This window comes from Misgurnus anguillicaudatus, chromosome 2 (genome assembly GCF_027580225.2).
Source record: "Misgurnus anguillicaudatus chromosome 2, ASM2758022v2, whole genome shotgun sequence".
NCBI lineage: Eukaryota > Metazoa > Chordata > Actinopteri > Cypriniformes > Cobitidae > Misgurnus > Misgurnus anguillicaudatus.
Genome location: NC_073338.2, coordinates 610,295 through 631,530, shown reverse-complemented (window position 1 = coordinate 631,530; position 21,236 = coordinate 610,295). Strand labels below are relative to the sequence as shown.

The 21,236-nt window shown below is 37.5% G+C and overlaps 1 protein-coding gene across 1 annotated transcript in view; it reads right to left on the bottom strand.

The window, feature by feature from the left end:
- LOC129441447 (SUN domain-containing ossification factor) overlaps window positions 1–20,250 on the bottom strand; it is a 41,663-nt gene extending 21,413 nt beyond the window's left edge. Inside the window, exons 1-15 of the mRNA XM_073871726.1 lie at window positions 19,931–20,250; window positions 18,115–18,211; window positions 17,939–18,039; window positions 15,477–15,575; window positions 15,145–15,235; window positions 14,778–14,886; window positions 14,588–14,703; window positions 14,222–14,284; window positions 12,681–12,793; window positions 11,791–11,896; window positions 9,853–9,908; window positions 7,895–7,974; window positions 5,939–6,004; window positions 5,487–5,561; window positions 5,272–5,350 (exon numbers count right to left, since the gene is read on the bottom strand). Of these exons, the coding sequence (XP_073727827.1) occupies window positions 5,272–5,350; window positions 5,487–5,561; window positions 5,939–6,004; window positions 7,895–7,974; window positions 9,853–9,908; window positions 11,791–11,896; window positions 12,681–12,793; window positions 14,222–14,284; window positions 14,588–14,703; window positions 14,778–14,886; window positions 15,145–15,235; window positions 15,477–15,575; window positions 17,939–18,039; window positions 18,115–18,211; window positions 19,931–19,983 (1,304 nt within the window). The 5' untranslated portion in view covers window positions 19,984–20,250. The remainder of the gene's footprint in view (window positions 1–5,271; window positions 5,351–5,486; window positions 5,562–5,938; window positions 6,005–7,894; window positions 7,975–9,852; window positions 9,909–11,790; window positions 11,897–12,680; window positions 12,794–14,221; window positions 14,285–14,587; window positions 14,704–14,777; window positions 14,887–15,144; window positions 15,236–15,476; window positions 15,576–17,938; window positions 18,040–18,114; window positions 18,212–19,930) is intronic.
- Between the last annotated feature and the right edge of the window lie 986 nt (window positions 20,251–21,236).

Genomic DNA, 21,236 nt, shown 5'->3' with positions numbered 1-21,236 from the left:
GAATGGGAATCCTGATGATTGTTAGGTTCCTCAGAGTAGAGGTCTTCACAGATCCACTTAAATCCGCAAACTCGAGGTCGGAACCGAGACCCGAGCAGGTTCGGGTCTAAAAGTTTCACGTGTGTCTCGGACAAGGCTCTGGTATAATATTAGCTGGCTTGGGTATCAGGGAATTTAAAATGAATGTGTTTGAATAGATGTCCTTTTCCAACCTCTCCTCTGTTTGCCAAGGGCACTTGCGACATTGCGAATTGAATTGTGTGGCTGGCAGTAGGTTAATATTTACTGAGCCAGACCTGTGAATCAATTTTAAATACACAATGTAAGCGGTTACCTTGGTGTCATCATCAAATAACAAATGACAAATAAATGGTGCACCGAGCCAAATTGGTTAGGAGGACACCAGGGTTTCTTTCTGCCTGACTGGTGCGTGTGGGCTGCAGACCAGATCTAATTTTGTTGGGGTTTGTCTAGTGTCGGGTCTTTTAAAAAAAAATGTATGCACGTCAGGATTGGGTAAAAAGTGACTAGAGTCATTTGGATCAGGTACATTTCTTTAGACCTAAGAAGACCTCTACCTCGAAGGCGTTAGGAAGTTGAATCCTCCTAGACTGTTTCTCATTCCCCATAATTAAGTATAATTCTGGGCGTATCGTTGGGTGTATAGCTTGCATTTGCACCTTACTCCTATCTGAGTGGATATGTGTGTCCAACCAAGTTCCCTCTATTGTAAACACTGGACACTTTTCTAGCACTTATGATGGCCAAATTGGTGAAAGAGTTATGCCATTAGGCCTGGTAGTAATTTTCCTCTATGTAATCCTGCATGATGTCTTTCCACTAACCATGTTTCCTCATGGTAAACCCTGTGTCTTCCCTTTGGCAGAGTTACCTCTGCCCTGCCACTGAGGCTGGGTACACTCTCTGTTGATAGGGTCCATTGCATGGGGCTTTCCCTGTGTGTATTATCCGATGGACATGTCCAGTCCAGATGTGTATTTGCCACAACAAGGACCTCCCTTTTGGGTAGGATGTTGTCACCCTCCAGGGTGGGGAAGAATGCTTTCCAGCTTGTTCCATGCTAGAGGAAGAGGGAATGCCTAAGGCTGTTATTGGTAAGTGTCTGTTAACTCCGTGTGGGCAGGGAGGCATCTTACTCTCCAACCTAAAAAGGTCATGCCAGGGCAGACGGATCACTGCGAAGCACGTGGTAGCTTGCTCACATTTCATCTGCTGACACTATGGCTATGTTTACATTAATGCGTTTATCCTTTAAAACGCGTTACTTTTGCTACGTTTACGCCTTTCATCTACACTACATCACCATTTTCGACCCTCATAAACCGTTCGCAAACGCTGCAGACCCTGTTTTAGTTCGAGAACTCAGACGTTGCTTTGAGTGTAAATGAACGTAGACGGAGTCTTATGTAAATGAACAGCTGATGTTAACGTGACAGCGCATCATTTTCAAAGTAAAAATTATTTTATTCAGGTAAATGGAGGTTTGCAACGGAGGTTTTGCCAAAAATAGTAAACATCTACCAACCAGCTATTATAAACGCTATGGGCCCTATCTTGCACCCAGCGCAATTGACTTTGTCAGTGACGCATGTATCATTTCGTATTTTGCACCGGCGCACAGCGGGTTTTTCCCTCCACAGACGCACGTCGGCAAACTAGGGAATGAACTTGCGCTCCCTGGGCGGTTCAGCGCATAAAAGGAGGCGTGCTCCGGCGCAAACCATCTCTTATGCTATTTTGCAGTTTCAAAAAACAATTGCGCTACTAACCAAAAAAAACTAGTCTAAAGTCAGTGGCGCGTTGCGCGTGGTTCATTATGCTATTTTAAGGGCGCATGCTTGACCATAATGTATAGCGTGCACACGCGCATTGCTTATCTAATCTACACAGATGCAACAGTTATTTTTGCAAATCATAAATTGTTATAATAAAAAATATAAGATAAGGGAAATCATTAAATCATAAATTGTTACAATAAAAATATTAATACATGAGATAAGGGAAATCATTGTGGTGAGCATTGTGGTAATAGTTTTTATTTATTTTGTGTGGCAGCGTTAAACAATTATCATGCAAATAACGATTAAAATATGAAGAGTTTGGTTCCAAAGCGCAATAAACGCCATTTTTGAAAAAAAATGAGTTACTGCCAAAATCAGCATTATATCAGGTCAGTAGTTAAAAGTAAATTCTTAATTTTACGCAAAATCCAATATCCGCCGGGTTATTCTGTCATCTTTTCTCCCTTTTTTCCCAAAATGCGACAAACGCCACTCCCCCTTTTTTACAGAACGCAATAAATCCATTTCTGATATTACAGCCCACCAGTCACGCAATGTAAACAAACAATGGCGGACGCGCGTAGTACACGGAGTCCTGGTTTTCCTCATCTACTTTGTACTACGTGATCAACAAACAAAACAAAATAATACTTTAATTGCATCGCTAAACCTGTGATGGTTTTCTGTGATGGGAAAGAAACGTAAGCCATCAGCATCTAATATTTTCCCTGAGAGGCACTCGGGAGACGGGTGCTTGTTCTCCCGACAGCATCAAGCTTCTCATGCTAACACATTGACCCCAGAGGATCTTATGAAAAACTTTCCATAATTTTACTCAAAGTCAACGAAAATCGAGCAGGACCAAAAACATTTTACAGCTGATCTCTGTGAAAGACGTTAAGCGAAGACGTCAAGTAACCGCAATGACAGGGTTCTTAATATGACAAAGTAAGTGTTTTGATTAATAACATTAATGTTTATATTTTTAATTAGTGTGTACAACTAGTCAACTAAATGAATATAACATGGCAAAGATGAATGCACATTTATATAGGCTATTGATTCATTAGATTTATAGCATTTTGAATAAAAACTTGTCATGGATTTATTGCATTTTGTGGAAAAAATTATCAGTTTTTATAATAAATCTTTGAAAATCAAGTTATGGATTTGAATTTTTTATGTTTTTATAACCTAAAGATGCTATGTGAAAGTTTGTAACAGAAAATAGTGGTTTTCATCTTGTCACTTTCTTGGTATAGAAAACACGTTTTTACCAAAATTTGTCAAAATGGATTTATTGCGTTTTGTAACCAAACTCTTCATATTTTCATAAGTTTGTTGTGTGGCTGTATTACGTTTATTTTATCTAAATAATGATGAGACAATTGCGGCTATTTCCTCTCACGCCTGTTTAACCGACGCTGATTTGGGCGGGTTTCTCCCATCCCCATACAAAACAACTTCTCTGTCTTTGACTGCTCTTACAAGAACGCCAGTCTCCTCGGCTGTGAACCGCTCCTGGCGTGCGCCTGGTAAATCCGTCATAATAATAGCAACCCGCAATGGAACTTGCGCCCCTGCGTTTAAAGAGAATGTTGGATAGCGTTCTGATTGGTTTATTTGACGTTACGCCCAAACCACACCTATGAATAATGAACCTACTTTAGACCAACCCCTTATTGATTTGCGCCCGGCGCAAGACTTCTTTCTCCCGCCGGGAAAATAGCAACAGCGCCCAAGATCCGCCCACAAAGTCACATGCGCTTTGCGCTTCGCACTTGCGTTTCAGATCGTTAAAATAGGGCCCTATATCAGATTGTTTTATCTTGTATCTTTATAGATAATGTCTGTTTTATATTTATGTTTTAGTTTTGTTTGTTTTTAATTTTGTTTTTTTGTTGTTTATTTTTTGTTTAAATTTTTTTAGCTTATTTCTAAAGATTGACTGTAATTTTAAACGCCATATAGGGCGTTGCAAAGGCCAATATGAAGGGAGAATTGTAATGGGTCAGACATTATTTTTGAGTTTAATTTAAGTTTTGTTTGCTACTTTAAAATGAATTTCGTTTCAGATAATTTGTCTCTTAATTTTAATCGATGTTTTGTTGATAAGTTTTGTGAATATAAATTAATAAAAACAATAAACTCAACATCATTAATATTTAATGCTCGTTTAGCCGGTTGCGCTTTTAGCTATTTCTGTGTTGCTAGCGGAGGACGTGCACGGACCTTGCACACTTTTAAAAATTAATGCAATAAGCATTTCTGTAGGCTAAAGCAATACTTCATCTCTTACTATGTTTGATTGAAGTTTGCATTTGCTGAAATTTATTTTTGCTTCAAGTTCGTTTAGTACTGTTCACTTAATGTTTTTTTTTAAATCATAAAGACCTTTCTGTTTAGTTATAAAATCAACATTAACCTATTAATCATATTAATATGTTGTAGGGGGGAGCTAGAACAGTATAAGACTTTCCCAAACACATTTTTATAGGTTCAAAAATAGTGTCTGTTATAGTTGCCGGCAAAGGATCCAGGTATGAATTTTGTCAGTATCGCACACCCCTAGGCTGCATAAACGCGCAAAGCTAAGCTATTATTAGAGTAATAAATTATTTTACACTTTTGGTCATGTTTCATGCATTTATGGTGGTGTATAGTGTGGATGAAGATTCTTTTTAAAATGCCAGTATAAACGAGGATCGTTTTCATTTTAAAATGCCGTTTTAAAACGCAAATGCTCTAATATAAACAGGGCCTATTTGACACTATTGAGCCCCTGTGGCACTTTTCATATAGATATCCCTAATGATGATGTGTTCTACCTTTCATTTATTTTTTGAGGATGTGTTCTACTATCTATTGTGATATGATGAGTTTGAGAATATATTCTACTATTCATTGTAATATGATGATTCTATTAGGATGAGCTCCATTATTTATTGTAATGTGATGAGTTTATGATGATGTAGTTTTACCGTTCACTGTGATTGGTTGTGACGAGTTTATGATGATGTTTTTTATTGCTCATTGTGATTGGTTTATCTTTGACCTTGACAATGTGATTGGTCAGGATAACTTTTTAAATACACGCAAGTGATGTATATATTTTTGATGCCTGAAGAAGATCGAGAGATTGAAACGTTGCAGTAATAAAGTATTTTCTATTTTTGCAAGTGGATAGTGTGTGGGACCTTTCTTTTTCTATTTGTCAATCATTAATCTTCAACATGCTGAATATTTAGGATTGAAGTTTGAAGCTGTTCCTGTGTTCTTCTGAGCAGATTCAGTCACTTTTAACACACATCACACCACGAGAATATCAGATAATAAGATAATCTGTGGAAGCAACAAGACGGTCGGTGGGGCTTTACTACAACTGTTGGCCCAAAATCAGCCTGATTAAAAGGTTGTGTGTGGCATGCAAGTTTTAAATGTATAAAAAAGTTTTGAAAGAGTTCCATACACAGCGGATGAGGTGGAGTGGATGGGTTGAGTAAGTAAAGATAGTCCTGACATATTCAAGTCTTCAGTGGAATCATTTCCTGCAGAACACAAACAAAAAAGTCAAGTTTCATTCACCCAACTTCTTTATTAATACTTCATCATCGTTTTGCATGACAATCAGATTAGTTTATATAAAATCAAATGGACTCTTTTATAAAAGTGAGAGGAACAGACCTTCTCCTGCATTATTATCTGGATTTCCACCGAGCACATTAGCAGCAATACTGTTGACCATTGTTAGAAGCACATCTGAAAACACAATGATATAATCAGTTGACTGTTAATAAATGACAATATTCTGCTGGGTTGGCCATGATTTAAACATAAACCACTAAAACCTCATGTTGTCCCTATTCTGCTGAGATACATATGAAGTTAAATCGAGGCTTTTCAACTTAAGATTTGTGTGTATATTTTATTGTGTGTAGTATCAGTATGTAAATGTAGTGATCACAGAGCCATGCTTTTCTAGTTTTTTGTACTGTAGTTTGTTTAGTTAATATTAACACAATTATCAGAACACTAAGGTTTAAAAAATGGATGATGACCCTCACATGGTGACGTTGTTTACCATCCAGCCCTCAAGCTAAAATGAGTTTGACATCACTGATGTACATTTACTGTACCTTTAGCAGATCCAATCAGATTCTTGGTGGATTTGTCATCTAATGGCACAAAATCTGGAGACTCGTCTAAACATTGAAAAATAGAAAACCGATTAAAAACCATTCAATTTTTTCCCATATACATTTAGATGCCGGCAAGATATAACTTCCTGAAATACGTGAAGTAAACAGGGAAGTATTGGGACTATTGACTGACAGGTGCTTGTAAATGATCACACATTAAAAGCAGATCATGTGTGTTGTATCAGTTCTTTCTATTGCTTCTGCAATCAGAGGATTGGTTTCTTAAAAGGGCAAATTATCAAAACTATATACACTAGTCAACATTTGAAGTGGATCAAAATCTCTCCTAAAAGTTTTCTTAAAACCAATATCCAATACCCGTTCTTGTTTTAGGACAAATTTGATGAATGTTTTTGATCCACTTCAAATGTTGACTAGTATATTTATCTTTAAACGATTTTACAGATGTCTTCACTCCACAACAAACAAAGCAATTGTGTTTTTACTAGGGTTGCAAAATTCTGGGAATTTTCAAGGCTGGAAACTTTCCATGGGAATAAACGAGAATATATGGGAATATGAAAAAACTGCCTAAAGTCGCCAATAGCAGGGAATTTGAATTACAGTAGTTACAAACAATCTTGCAGCATAATTTTCTTTAAAACAATAAGATTTCGTGCAATTTAAACTGAATCATCAGTCACATGCAGACAGCTTACTAAAGGGCCATTGAGGCCACACCCCCTGCATGTACATGCATGCATCCATAACATGCACAGATCATTTCTTGAAGCCAGAAAAGATATTAAGTTCCCATTAAAAGTTTCTGTACATTTTCTGGAAACTTTCTGCCCCTTTGCAACCCTAGTTTTTACAGTCCCAATATTTCAAGAAGGCTCTGTATGTTCAGAAATGATGAATATGTACAAGAAATAATAACTGCATGACAAAACAACTGCAGGACAATAAAGTTGCAAAGTAACATTGCTGACATTATATGAGTTAGCAGTATTATGATTATCATTGTTATGTGTGTCAAACATGTTTTATGGGATTAATTCCTGAATCTTGTTGTGCATGTTTGAATAGTCTTGAGTGCTTTGACTGGTCATTTATAATGTGTTTAGTCTTTTAAAGGCAGTAAGTAGTACAGATGTCCTCAGCTGCTGGTACTGTGTGCCACTGAGTCTTTCTTTTCAGTGTGGATTCAGTAATGACAAACTCCACCAAAAGATGATGAGGACTTTAGTGAACATCCTAGGTTTCTTCAGAGCCCAGAGGAAATAAAGGTGTTGATGATCTGTATTAGATGATGAATGATGTAAGGACGAGAAGACAAATCCAGTCCACAGAATCAATGAAAGTTTTCCTCGGCCTCTGGTGTCCATCATTGTACGGTGCAATCGCATGCATATAAATAGGGAGCAACAGAATACAGGCATGATCTGAGCTGATAGTATGGACCTGTATGCTGCTTCGTGTGAAGTGTAACAGCGGTCGAGAGGGTTTGGACCTCTAGTCAGATTGGAGACATGCTGTTTGAGTAAAAGTTTCAGCTGTGATGATAAACAGACCATCAGGGTGACTGATATTTAAGGATAACATGATAAGACGAGTTTGTGCTCATGAGGCGGAATGCTCAGAAGTTTATCAAAGAGTATTTGTAAAAAATCACTGATCTGTGTGATAGATCCTCAGGATGGACACAGCGATGAACACAGCAAGCCCATCGATCTCTTTGGCATGTAAGATTGTCCATTTTGTTGTTCAGGTATTGGAAAATGCTGGCCGCTGGATGTCTAATGCTAAGAGGTACAACTTTTGATTTTACATACAGTATGTGTAACCCTTTTAAATGAATAAATGCTGTAGATGTATTGGTCATTCTTAATTTGTGTTAACTAATGCAAGGAAATTAAACCTTACTGTAAAGTTTTAGCCAAAATCTTTTACCATAGTCCTGGTCATCTCGAGAGTGTGGTCTGTCAGATGAATTCATTTCATACTCCTCCATCATGCTAGTGCCAAAAACTCTTTATAAAAGACAATCGACAGAGAGAAAGAGAGAGTTAATAAAGGTCTTTTCCCTCAGTAAACCCATCATATGATATTAACTGACTAAATGTCCCATAGTCTCATGAGTTCAGCGCTCTTGACACTACTGATGTGAGAATCTGCTCTACCTGTGAAAACTCTTGCAATATATCTGCCATATGATTACATGCTTGGTCATTATGTACTTTTCAATCAGAAGAGCAAAGCAGTACAGTACAGATCATGATCATTAAAACCTTTAAAGTGACACTTTAGTTTTTCAACCTTCATAATATATTTTCAAGACTCTTGTGATGGTACATCGACTTGAAATAGGTTGTATGACATGTCTACCATAGCCTGACGGGGTCTATATCGCTTTTACTCGTACTTTTAAACTTGGGGTTTCGGGTAGTAACCCGAGCATAAAACAAAAAACTAGAAAATCTGCTTTGCGGCATACATCACTTCCTCCACTTCCTCAAATTCGGAAGCGAAAGCACAACTATTTATTTTCCTGATGTTTTTGTCATGGCTGAAGCAGCAAATAAGAAAAAGAAACCCAAGGTTTTGTCAGAGGAGACCAGAAAGAGAAAACGCCCAAACACTATTTTTTTACGTGTATTTTACTGGAGGCTACCTGGAGAGAGTATAGAGAGAGATTTATATTACGTGACACTGTGGCGCCGTGGTAGCGTCATGGACCTACGACACAGGCAATCTGGGTTCGATTCCCCTTTAAGGCAATATTTTTTAAATATAAACTTTAACCAAGCCACCACCATTGAAAACCAACTGGCTTGAACATGTGAGCTACGCAATCTTTTGGCGTTTGAAATAAAATAAAACCCATGAAATTATATTATATGACACATGACATGCTGGAAGGCACACTTTGTGACCTAAAGAGTTGTCTTCTTTTCCTTTGCGACAGTGCTGCGGCGTGTGTGGCCTCTAGGGGCGCTAGACGTGAAAAATACTTGTCTAGCACCCCCTAGTGGCCAAAAAGTTCCATGGTGTGCCTTTAATCACACATGTTTTTTTTTATCAAATGTAATTCCATTTAAAAACAATAATGTATTGCTCCTGAAATGTCGCACCAGTTGCCAGCAACTATTCATCCTTTTTATCAACAATTTCTGGAAGACTAGAGAGTCAGACTTGAGTCTCGCGGCCGGCAGGTTGTGACTGTGCGCCCTTGAGCAAGGCACGCTGGTCACTGAGCGGTACAGTGATACCTGACCACTGCTCCACATGTATGTCTGTCACATTTCGAGTATGGGTGACCATACATTTAATTATTAGCATCCTGGTTAAACATTTAGCACTTTTCCACTGTCGGGCCAAACCGCTTTAAGAACAGTAATGAACGGTCGGTTACAGTTATGTTTCCACTTGAGCCTGGTTCGGCATAGCACGATTATAAAGTGGTATTCCCAGCACAGTTGTCCAAATGCATGTAGTGACATTACTTCTTAGGATCGGTCACTGGTCTGTTGTCTGGGTAGAAGTTTCACTCTGTATCAGGTAAAGCGTGTTGTTTGAGCAAAGTAAACACAGGTCAGGTGAAAAGTAGACCTATAAACAAAAAATAAATGATCGTCCTCCATAATGCGCTTGCTATTTTTATCGCATACCATCTGTAAACTCTTGTGTTATTAAAACAAGGACTGACACGTTTGTATTACACTTCAATGGAAAGCTATTATCAGACTCGCAGTAGAAAATGAACCCATAACCGCACCGGCTGAGTGGGATCGACATGGCACTAAACAATTACACAACAAGAAGGGTTTGCCACGATGATGGAAAAACGGCTACTGTTTCATTTCACCACATACAAGCTGTATATGACAATAAATCTACTAATAAATTACCTGACCATACTGAGAGGACAGAAATGTTCAGAGCCAAAATGGGACAGCAACTCCACCTGCAAATAAATAAATAAAAAGGTAGTTTCACCTGTTCGATTATTCTCAAAAGCACAATATCATGAATAGCAACCAGGCATCTCTACAGCAACATGGCAGCATGACTTGAAACTTTGATTAAAAAAATGTTTGACGACCTACTTAAAAATCGTGTGACCGAGCACAGAAAGACTGTGGGGCAAAGGATTGGCGATGCTACTTGCATGGGAGTCTAAACGTTTGTAGCAGTGCTTTAAGTGGCCCAAAAGAAGTGCCGGTACTCTATTTTTATAATTTTTTTGCTGACTGGACTTCTATATTGAAGGGGTTTTATATTCAGCAGTCAACAGACGACCTTGTGAAAAATAATAAATCCTTATATAAGTTTGTGGATTTGCTTGAGACAATTTTCAGCATGGTTAAATGCTAAAACTAGTTGTTCAGATAGAAAGAGCTTAAAAACAAAACCTTTAAAATGACACCAAGACCATGTCTATGGGTTCAAGAATAACAAAATACTGGCCATTTGAAACTAGAAAGTCATCACTTTATTTTTTTCCCATTGTTTTCCATTTTGCGGGTGGTAAAACTGCTGTGCGCCTCGTTCAAATTCATTGAAATTTTGTGCACTTGTAGTTTAGCAATGAAACTAAATGTATATTACAATTTCAAGAATGTTTTTACTCTGCACATCGCCTGAGGAAATCCGAAGTTGCGTCGAGGGGAACCAAACTGACAGCCGCGACAGCGGAGATTATCACGTACAGTACCTACAAAAAGGGTATTGAAAAAGCTTGCGTCTGACCTGCAGCTATCATTCTGGCTTGGTGGGATGTCAGCCAGCGAGTCCTCTGATTCTGACCTTGTTCTTTTACTACTCAGAAACAAGGAGGGCATATTAAGTGTTCATTGTATTTTCATTTTAACCGAGCAGCTATAATTGCGCGTTTCACACACAAACACACACCTCTCCAGAGCACATTGACACTGACTCACAGCAAAGGCGACGCATGCGCTTTTAACTTGTAAACTCAAGGGTGTATGGGTAATGTAGTCTCTGCTCTCGGTGGGACGAATTAGGAAGTGTACATTGTGAAGAGCGCTCTGAAAAGCGGCAGCGCAGCCAAAGGATTAAAACCTCTGATTTAAACAGATGTGCAAATGAGCGTTCCCGTATGCTAAAAGCACGTTCTGGGCGATTGAGTGATTTAGAAGTGGCGGTACTAAGTACCGGCGCGTTCCGGCCCACTTAAAGCACTGGTTTGTAGTGAATAAAGACGTAACAAAGCCACGACCACAATGTTCTGATGGATGATGAGAACATGACTCATCCAAAAAATGCAAACTTCATGACACAGCAACAAATCATCTGCATCCAAGTACACAGAGGCAGAAAAACATCTTTAAAATGATGCAGGAAGCCCCCAGGGTATGACTTCACATTTAAGATTTGATCAGGCTTCAAAAGTAAACCCCTATTAACCACATCATTATCTCACCATAGTGAGAGACAGAAAGGGAACTGTACGAAACTCTGGTTATAATAAATGAAGATATTTAAACTTCTCTGATTTGCCATTACATTCCTGTGCTCATGTATGTGATTGGTTGTAATGCTTAACGTGAAAAAAAGATGATGCAGTATTCATAACTCTTAATGTAATGTTGTCATTCATTTTCACATTTTATTTTAAATGTGACATTCATAACAAATTTTATTGATATCAAAATGTTTCACGAGTTTCTGTGCTCAAGTTCAAGTCAAGTCTGAATGAAAAAAATGAAGGCTAAGCTTAATGCATTTAGTGAATATGAAAAAAGAAAAGGGAGAGAATGGGAACTACAGTACAAATTAAAATTCTGCCCTTGAAAGGTTTAAAGGTTTTATTTATTCTCACTAACCTTGATGTATTTAGCAAACAAATGCTCATCAAGTGGAAAACTATGCACTGTCCGCTCATCACGTGCATGAAATGTTCCAAGCTTCAGCCATCTGTTGGTTGGATATCTGAAAACAAACAACAACTATGTTTGTATAATAATTTGTGTTTTTAATTATTAACATACATTTTTAAACCACAAGTGGTGTTCATTACAGCTGCACTGATCTGCTGTTAGTGGACATAAACATCATAAAACTAACCTTTTCTCTTCTTAATAAATGTTAAAACTTTCAAGTTATGCATTTATTTTCTTTTTATTAATCCTCTGTCATCTATGGTTTAGACTTATTATTTGTGACTGACAGTGTTTTGGTTCCTCCTCTGTGTCTCCATGTTTGTTACTACGTCACTACACATCGTATGCTATGTAACTCTCCAGTGAATGCGCATTGGACGCTACCGGAAGTTAGTTAGTATAGCTTTTAAAGTTTTAAATATGGATTTTTTTCTTCGCTTGAGGGTGAGAAAATCATGGGCTAATTTTCATTCGCTGAACTATCACTTTAAGTTAAATTGTAAATAAAAACATCTTGTGCAAACATGCAATAATATGACAAATATGAGAGCGTGTAATCCCAAAATTTGCAGCTAGAAACATAACATTTAAAATACGAGATTCAGGAACTTTAGCAATGTTTTACCTGGAAGCATCATCAAATCTTGCAGTTGGACTGTGATTTTACTCCCCCGTTTGTGTGTGTGTGTCTGCTCAGTTATTAGCAATTAATTACATATGAGCTATAAAGGTCTCCCAAATAACCTATTGGTTGTCCCTCCCTGGCATGTATGCCCTGACACCAGGCCTGTGTCATGTGATGTGTGTAACACAAGATGAAAAGATTTGCTGACCTGTCACTGATTGAGACCAGGAAATCTTTGGGGTTGGAGGAGAAGATCTCAAAGTTGGCAATGTCCAGCTGCCGTACCTGAATTGGCTGACACAGCTCGATAATGAACCAGATGTAGACAGACCAACACAGATGTGTAGAGACATTCATGAATACACACACACACACACACACACACACATTCTGGTTTCCATGTTTTGTGGGGACATTCCATAGACGTAATGCAATTTATACTGTACAAACTGTATGTTCTATTCCCCTTACCTACCCCATTCCCTAACCCCAACCATCACAGAAACCCTTCTACTACTTCACATTTTCAAAAAACATCATTTTGTTTGATTTATAAGCTTGTTTCCTCATGGGGACATCAAAATGTCTTTGTGGGGACCGTGATAATTACCAGGTAAACACACACACTCTATTTGTACTTTCTTAGAGATTTAAAGGGGACCTATTATGCAACATTAATTTTTACATGGTGTTTAAACATCAAGTATGTGTACACATCCACTCTATTATGATAAAAATCCACTGCTCCCTTTTAAACACTCCTAAACCAACCTCTCATAGATCAAGCAGTTTTCATTTTTTAGCAATGTGATGTCACAATGTGACGCTTAAGCCCCACTGAAGAACTGCTGAAGGCCATATTTGCATAATCCCACCCTGCACACTGTCTGTCATTGTCTTCACGCTGGAGCAGATGCAGTGACAGGAATGTCTTGTAAGCAAGTGAAGTGGTTTTGTTTTTGGATGTAATGACTTGTTTTTACAAACGGTACAGTCAACACCATTCTCCACGCGCAAATGAAAGCAACACAGTAAAAAACAATGGAGGACATACAACATATTTTCTTCTTAATGCGTGTGATATCAAACTGCAGATTTGTTCTTGTTCCTCCAATTAAAGCTCTGTAGTGAATCTAGCTTCACTTTTTTGTCGCTTTACTAAGGCATCTGTTTTGGTAAATTTGTTCAAGACCCCTCAAAGGGATACTAATTATTTTACTTACTGTACTGAAAACTTTCCTGATTAAACTCTTTTGTTTCATTGTGGCATTTCCAAACCAACAGGTAATACAAAATCTAAGTAATATATATATATATTCACAGAAATCTAGTTTAATCGAAAAAGCACTGACTGTATAAACTGTGAACACGTTTGGGTTAAGCGGGGCGCAGTAGCTCATTTGCAGACACGAAAACAGTGCTTGTTTGCTCCCACCCAAGTAGGGTCATTTTGTACATACTATAATAAATGATCTGTGGGGGTTTCTGAGCTGAAACTTCACAGACACATTCTGGGCACACCTGAGACTTATATTACATCGTGTAAAAAATAGGTCCCCTTTACATTTTGATCTACACCTGCTCTTATTATCTTTAGCAAGCAAATGTGTTCTTATGGTAAATTAAAAAGTACAATAAAAAAAGATAAGAAGTAATCGTGGCACAAACACATTTTTATTTCCATTTAGTGGAAATAAATACAGCACACTATTTCTTGGCCAGAAGTAGTGATGAAGTGCTTTACCAGATCTTATTGTTGCAGGGATTCAGCATGTACATATCCATATTTTCCATCAGAATAGCTGAAGTACTCTGGAAATACAGATTCCAAATGAATGAAAGCAAGAAAATTGATAGTTTATGCTTTAAACATTACATAACCTGTTTCTCTGGGGAAAATTCAGTTTCTGGTAGTCACTACAATAAACCCAGAGTAAATATATTACAGCTTGCAGGTCTCAGAGTTTCTGCAAGTGTAAGTCAAATTAAGCCACCCAGACACTCTTTATAAAAAACACCTGTCAAAACCCCACCGGATAACAAGATCTGTGAAGTCTATATGCTTTGCTTTAAAGTCTGTATACAGTCAGTGACAGTATTGAATAGCTCTGTTACCTTCGCTTCAGGATTTGAAGAGAGTATTTTTGCCCCACACTCGACAGAGGCGTAGTTAGTGAACGTCTGCTGAACCTTCTTGCCATGAAGACCATTAGAAACACGTGAACTCTGACCTAAAGTCCACAGAGGATTTATTATGATCATTATTATTACAGTCAGTCTCATGCGTTAAATCACTTAAACTTACTCTTTTCATTCTCCACCTCCATCATGATTTTTGTCCATTCATCAAATGTGGGAATTTCTTGATCTTTACAAAGTGGAGAGGGGTCGATTTCTGGGCTGATGTTGCCTCCCTTTATAAGTTGACATTAAAAGGAAAATTAACAACGAGTCCCTTCTTCTTCTACCATCACAAATAAACCATTCATGTAAAAACTATTTATATACAAATCGTATGAAAAAAATTATTAAATAGGCAAAAAAGTTTTATATTACACAATATTTCCAGGTTGCTATGATGCAGGACATCAAAGTCCACAGCAGTTATCACGAGACATTTATCTTACAGAAATAAGACTTTGCTCTTATAGAAACATTGTGATGGTTTTCACCTGTTTCTTTAGGATATAAGAGACGTTGGTCCCTTTCCCAGTTTGGTCTTTATTGGTCTTAATGGGCTTCTCAGTCTCATTGACATTAAACCTTACAAAACAATAAACAAAAACGCCTCGGTTAAGACTGTAACCTCTGTTCACGGTTTCCTGACTGTCACAACATTTCGTCTTGGTTAATATGTGAACCTAAGTCTGAGTTAAACTTTGAAAAATGGCCCTTGATATCCAGCTCATATACAGACAGACAGAAAGGATCACTTTATCACACAAATGAAAGAAAACTATGACATTAATCATGAGTATTTTCAGAAATGTGTCCATGAGTTTACCTGCTCAGTGAAGGCTCATATTGAAGTTTCTCTGTCTGATCGCACGCAGCCACAGACTCATGACTGATGATGGATTTACTCTCATCCACCTTAACATTACTGACATAAACATCAGAGATTAAATCACTTTAACCACACTTATCAAACATTTGCAACATATCTACAAGCCGTGAATAATCATCACTAACAGCACAATTTAACCTTTACTGATGAACAAATCATGAAAAGCTCTTTGCTGACAATCAATCTGTTAATTCCAATGAAACTAGCATTGCGTCTGTCTGATTATTTCAAACATTTTGAGCACAGTTTGACTTCAATTGCTTTAGTGTTAAAGGCAGGGTATCCGTTTTGGAAAAATGCTAACGTTAGCCGATTAGCACTGAAAACACGATCCCACCCTTTATTCAAATCGCATTTTAAAGTCACACCTCCTCCAAAACACAAGAACACGCACAGATGAGATCAGACATTCACATCTCATGTCTCATTCACCAGGGAGAAAACTTTGCAGTATAAAGTGAATAACATTACCAAAATAACCAACATAAACAACTGGTTTACATCAGAATAAGTTACAGCATGTTTTCGGTTGTGTAGACCTAGTAACTATATTGTCACGTTAATTCGTAAACAAACACAAACTACATAAGCAACACAATGTTTCATCAAAGTAGAATATCTGAATCCATCTCAATACAAACATATCGCGTACCTACTAAGGTTGTCACGGTTTCGATTTGAAATCGAACAAAATTAAGTCACAACCTCGAACTTCCGAATTAAAAAACGGAATTGTCGATGCTGCCACGCCCCCCCTCGCCATGTCACGTCTGGTCTGCTTGCCAAGTGGAAAAAAACACACGTGTTGAGTGCCGCGAGTCAACCTCCTCTAACTTAGCTAGCTACAGCCAGTTAAAAGATAGCATGGCAGATGCAGGAGACACCACGCAGGAGACAAAACAGCATTTAAACATGACTTATTGTGGTATAGTCTCACTATCTCTGACGGTAATAAAAGCACATTTTAAGGTGCAAAGTACTGACAGATGTTCATCTGACAGGAAGTTTAGTTTTATCAGGTATGTGCGTGTACCATATTTTTCCACTGGCAGCACAACTAACATAACAGGGCATCTCCGGGTTCAAGGATATTATATTTCATAAAAGTCTAGTCTAAAAATGGCATAGCAACCTGTTCTTTAAAAAAAAGTAAAAATTGAATCGAATCAGCAGCTGTTTGCATCTCGTGTTAAAGGTAGGTACTAGGGGTGTCATGATTCTCCAAATCCTCGATTCAATTACATTTTCAATTTTTACCTTTTTTTTTAAAGAACAGGTTGCTCTGTTACTGATGTTAACTTGGATTTTTGTTCATTGCTGATCCCGGTGGTTTTTGCCGTTGTTGTTCCTTTCGTTTTGTGGCTCCTGTGGAGGAAAGTTTGCCATATTCTCCCTCTGTTTACAGACGGTGCACGTGAACGCACTGATGACGTATGATGTCTGCGTGAACAGGCTGCGCAGTGGCATATGCAAAACACATTCACAGATGAGGGGCAAAAATTGCATGCGTCCAATTATTGCGTTCGGTCCGAGTTCAATGATTTGTTGAACATTTTTTGGTCCTATTCCTTTCACAGATGACATAAATTTCTACAAATACATTTAAAAAACTTAACATAGTGATTGCTATCAGGATGTGAGGAGACTTTTAAACAGCATAACTAAATCAGAAACTCTACCTTAAAACTGTGTTGCACAGTAATGATTTAAAGTCAAGTCATTTTTCTCCAATTTGAATCAAACAAGTCTACAGATGAGAAGGCCACAACAGGCTCAGGGAAAGCAGTGAAATGTGTTTCAGCTGTTGTTCAATTGTGGTGAAGTTCTTGAAGTTGTATCTTTCTCAGCTTAGTAACATGTTTAGAGATCAGTGGTCATCAGGCAGTCCTGTTTCTAGAGATCTACAGTCCTGTGCAGGGTTCAGCTCAATCAAACACACACACACACACACACACACACACACACACAAACACACACACACACACACACACACACACACACACAAACACACACACACGTAATGCATTTTATACTGTCCAAACTGTTATATTCTATCCCCCTAACCTACCCCAATCCCTAACCCCAATGTCACAAAAACCTGTTGCCAGTCTTTAATCTATGAAAAACTACCATTTAGTATGTTTTCTTAGCTTTTCCGTTTATGGGAACCGTAAACCACGTTTATAGCATAATAAACATGTCATTATACACTATTCATGTCCTCGTAAACCACATAGACCAACCCACACACACACACGCACACACACTGATACAAGCCAACCAACTTTAACTTAACCGATGCTTGAAGAAAGGTTTAGAGTTAACCATGACTACATGTATGACCAATGAAAAGCAGCACAGGAATGATGTGATAGAGATTTATGTCTCTGATGTCTGACCTGCAGGAAACCACCTCAGAGTCATCAGGATGAGCTGCCGTTACATCTTCCTCTTGTGAAGCACTGATGAAGACTCTCTTCTCTTCAATGCCTTCATTCATCTGTCAACAAAACCATAAACCTTATGAAAACACAGATCAACACAAGTTTCACATGTATTGTTATGATGATCAAACCTCGTGGTTTCTTGTTTTCTTTGAGGGTTTGTCATGATGGCTGTTAATATCTGTGGTCAGTGTTTGTGCTCCAGACGCCTCTGAACAAACAGGAAAGCTAAACAGAAACAAACAAGATTGAAATACTGTATGTCCAGAATGTGTCTTTATATGACTAAAACTTTTAATTCACATACATTTTTTATAATCTAGTATTTAATATACAGTATATATTTTATAGAATCAGCTATGCTTGGCTTTCTTTCAGGGTTTTTTCCCACATGGTTTTTCTCCTAGGAGTTCTTTCAACCCCTAGGGAGTCAGCTGACATTGGCTTAACTTCTATCTTTCTTACATTATTACTACGCTTGCTAGTACGGTTTAATATTACCCGCTACACTACTACTTTATTGTCCCCTGATTTCTCTGTGCTGCTTTGAAACAATTAAACAATTATGAATTATCTGAGAAAGATGTATATTCTTTTAAAAAGATAAATGAACATATATATTAGGTTTAATAAATGATTTATTGTTAAATCTGAATAAGAGGTCAGGGGTCCTGGAACACAATGAACTAAAGATGAACATCAACACCACAGATGAAGTGAAACTGTACTTCTCTTATGAGTAAACTGTTATCTTTATCAAATTAAATGCTGTCTAATGCTTGATAACCTCATCATATCCGTGACCCAGTCTGTGAAAACCCGTCTAAAGTCTGACAATTATATGAGGAGCATCAAAGTTTGATTTTACATTTATCTTACTTGAAAGATATCACAAGTATACACTGGATCAAAAACTTTCATAAAATGTGTCTTAAAACCAATACCCAAAACCTGTGCTTGTCATAGGACAACTGGTGCAAATATATACTAGTCAACATTTGAAGAGGATCAAAAAAGTTTATCAATCGTCACATCGATTTTATGTAGAAAACAGTAAATCACAAAACAAACGACTTTAGCTGGGATTTTACATACAGTCTACAATGTATGTAGAGTTTTTAGGTGTTGACCAGATACTGATTATCTAAAACTGATATAAAAAACTTCAGATATGCACTAAAACTGATCAAGATTTGCTGCTCTTAAAGGGATACTTCACCCAAAAATAAAAATTGTGTCATTGTTTACTTAGCGTTCTGTATAAATGTTATTGTTCTGATGTACACGAAGGAAGATATTGTGAGAAATGTTTGTAACCAAACTATCATGAGCCTCGTTCACTTCCATGGTCATCTTTTATGAAAGCGAATGGCGCTCATAAATGGTTTGATTATAAACATTTCTCATAATATCTTCCTTCGTGTTGGGTAACAGTCTATGGGGTAAACAATCCTTTTAACAGGCACTATATTAACCAGACATTATCTAATCTAATCTCTTAGTCATCATGCTTAGTTATGTTTTTCAAACAATACTTTATACTTCAGAAATATATGTAGGTGATCCAAATAACCATTTTAACCAAAGCCATACATTAACTTTATAAACATATACTGTGGTAAAACAATGGTATTGCTATCAATACAATATTATCAATTATTACCATGTTTAATTACCATAGTATTAACAACATGACATTAACATGATGCATGACAGAAAGAGATAAAAGTGTTTTTATTATACAAATATACAGTGTGTGTGTGTGTGTGTGTGTGTGTGTGTTACAATCCACCTGCTGTTTGTTTACAGTAACTCATTCAATAAACAAACCGTTTATTATTGATACACATGTAAAGCAGATCACTTGTCATGTGAAGAGATGAATAATCTATCACAGCGATATTAAACTCTTATATAATAATAATGTAATAATAGAGAGTGACGTACCAGTAATAAAAGAGCCCAAACACGGAAGCAAGCAGCAATAACTGGAGCTTCATCTCATCATCCAGCGGCAGTGAAAAGGAACATCATTCTCTTATTCTTCTTATTCACTCATTTAAGGAGAAACATCTGTGATTTCAGCGCTATGTTTTGATGAAATGTCACCTCTGTGTCTGAAGTGCAGCGAGAGAAGAAAGCACTGACAGTCAAACTGATGCTGCTGTTACACAAAAACACCGCTGAGGGCGCCGCTGCTCATTCACCGGACGACAACCATAGACATAATAAACACATAGACGGGACATTGATCAATGTATCATACGTCAACTGCGCCGCCACATTGGTACGGGGAAAAGCTTTATAGAGGGTATGCACGTGACGTCACCGTCGGCGAGAGGGCCTGTGGTTACGCCCACTGAGTGGCAGAATTTGTGTAGTACAGTCAGTGTGCAATCAGCGGAAACAGTGAAGAACGCGTCTAAATGGGAAACAGCTGTTGTGCGATAGACTGTACAAACAGATTAACAAGAATTCGGAGCTATCGTTTTACAGACTGACAAAAAACAGCGAAAGGAGAAGTAAATAGTTCATGCCAACGTCCACTGACCACAGAAGCAGAGGTTTTACTTTCTATTTAAAAGTATTTTTCAAGTATTTGTATTTTATCCGTGTTTTTCTTTGGAAAACATACATTTCAAAGCATATTATCATAATTTTTACTCTATTACATTTAAGATATTTTGAGAAATGTTTGTAACCAAACCATTCGTGGACCTCATTCACTTCCATAGTAGAAAAAATTAATACTGTGGAAGGAAATGGGCTGCACGAACGGTTTGGTTACAAACATTTATTAAAATATCTTCCTTTGTGTTCATCAGAACAAACGAAATTTATGAGGGTTTGTAACAACATGAGGGTGATTAAATGATGACAGAATTTTCATTTTTGTATGAACTATCCATTTAAAGTAATAGACATCTACTGCTTGTGTCTGTTATTCATGGAAAGCCACTAGATGTCACTCTCTTAATAGAAAGCCTGTGCTAAGAATGAAGTACAGACATGTTGTAAGGAAAATGATTTAATATTTTAACAAAACACAACAGCTCGTTCACACAAACCAAACAGTGAAACTTTGAAAATCTGCTTTCCAAGCTTTAAAAACAATACAAGTATACAGATTTACCAAAACAGACGATTAGAAATACTAAAATTGTCAAGAATTTCAAAAGTGAACCCAAGTGCAACGATGAAGGGGTTAACAAAATACTGTAATTATGAAACAAGTAAAAACAAAGTCCCACGT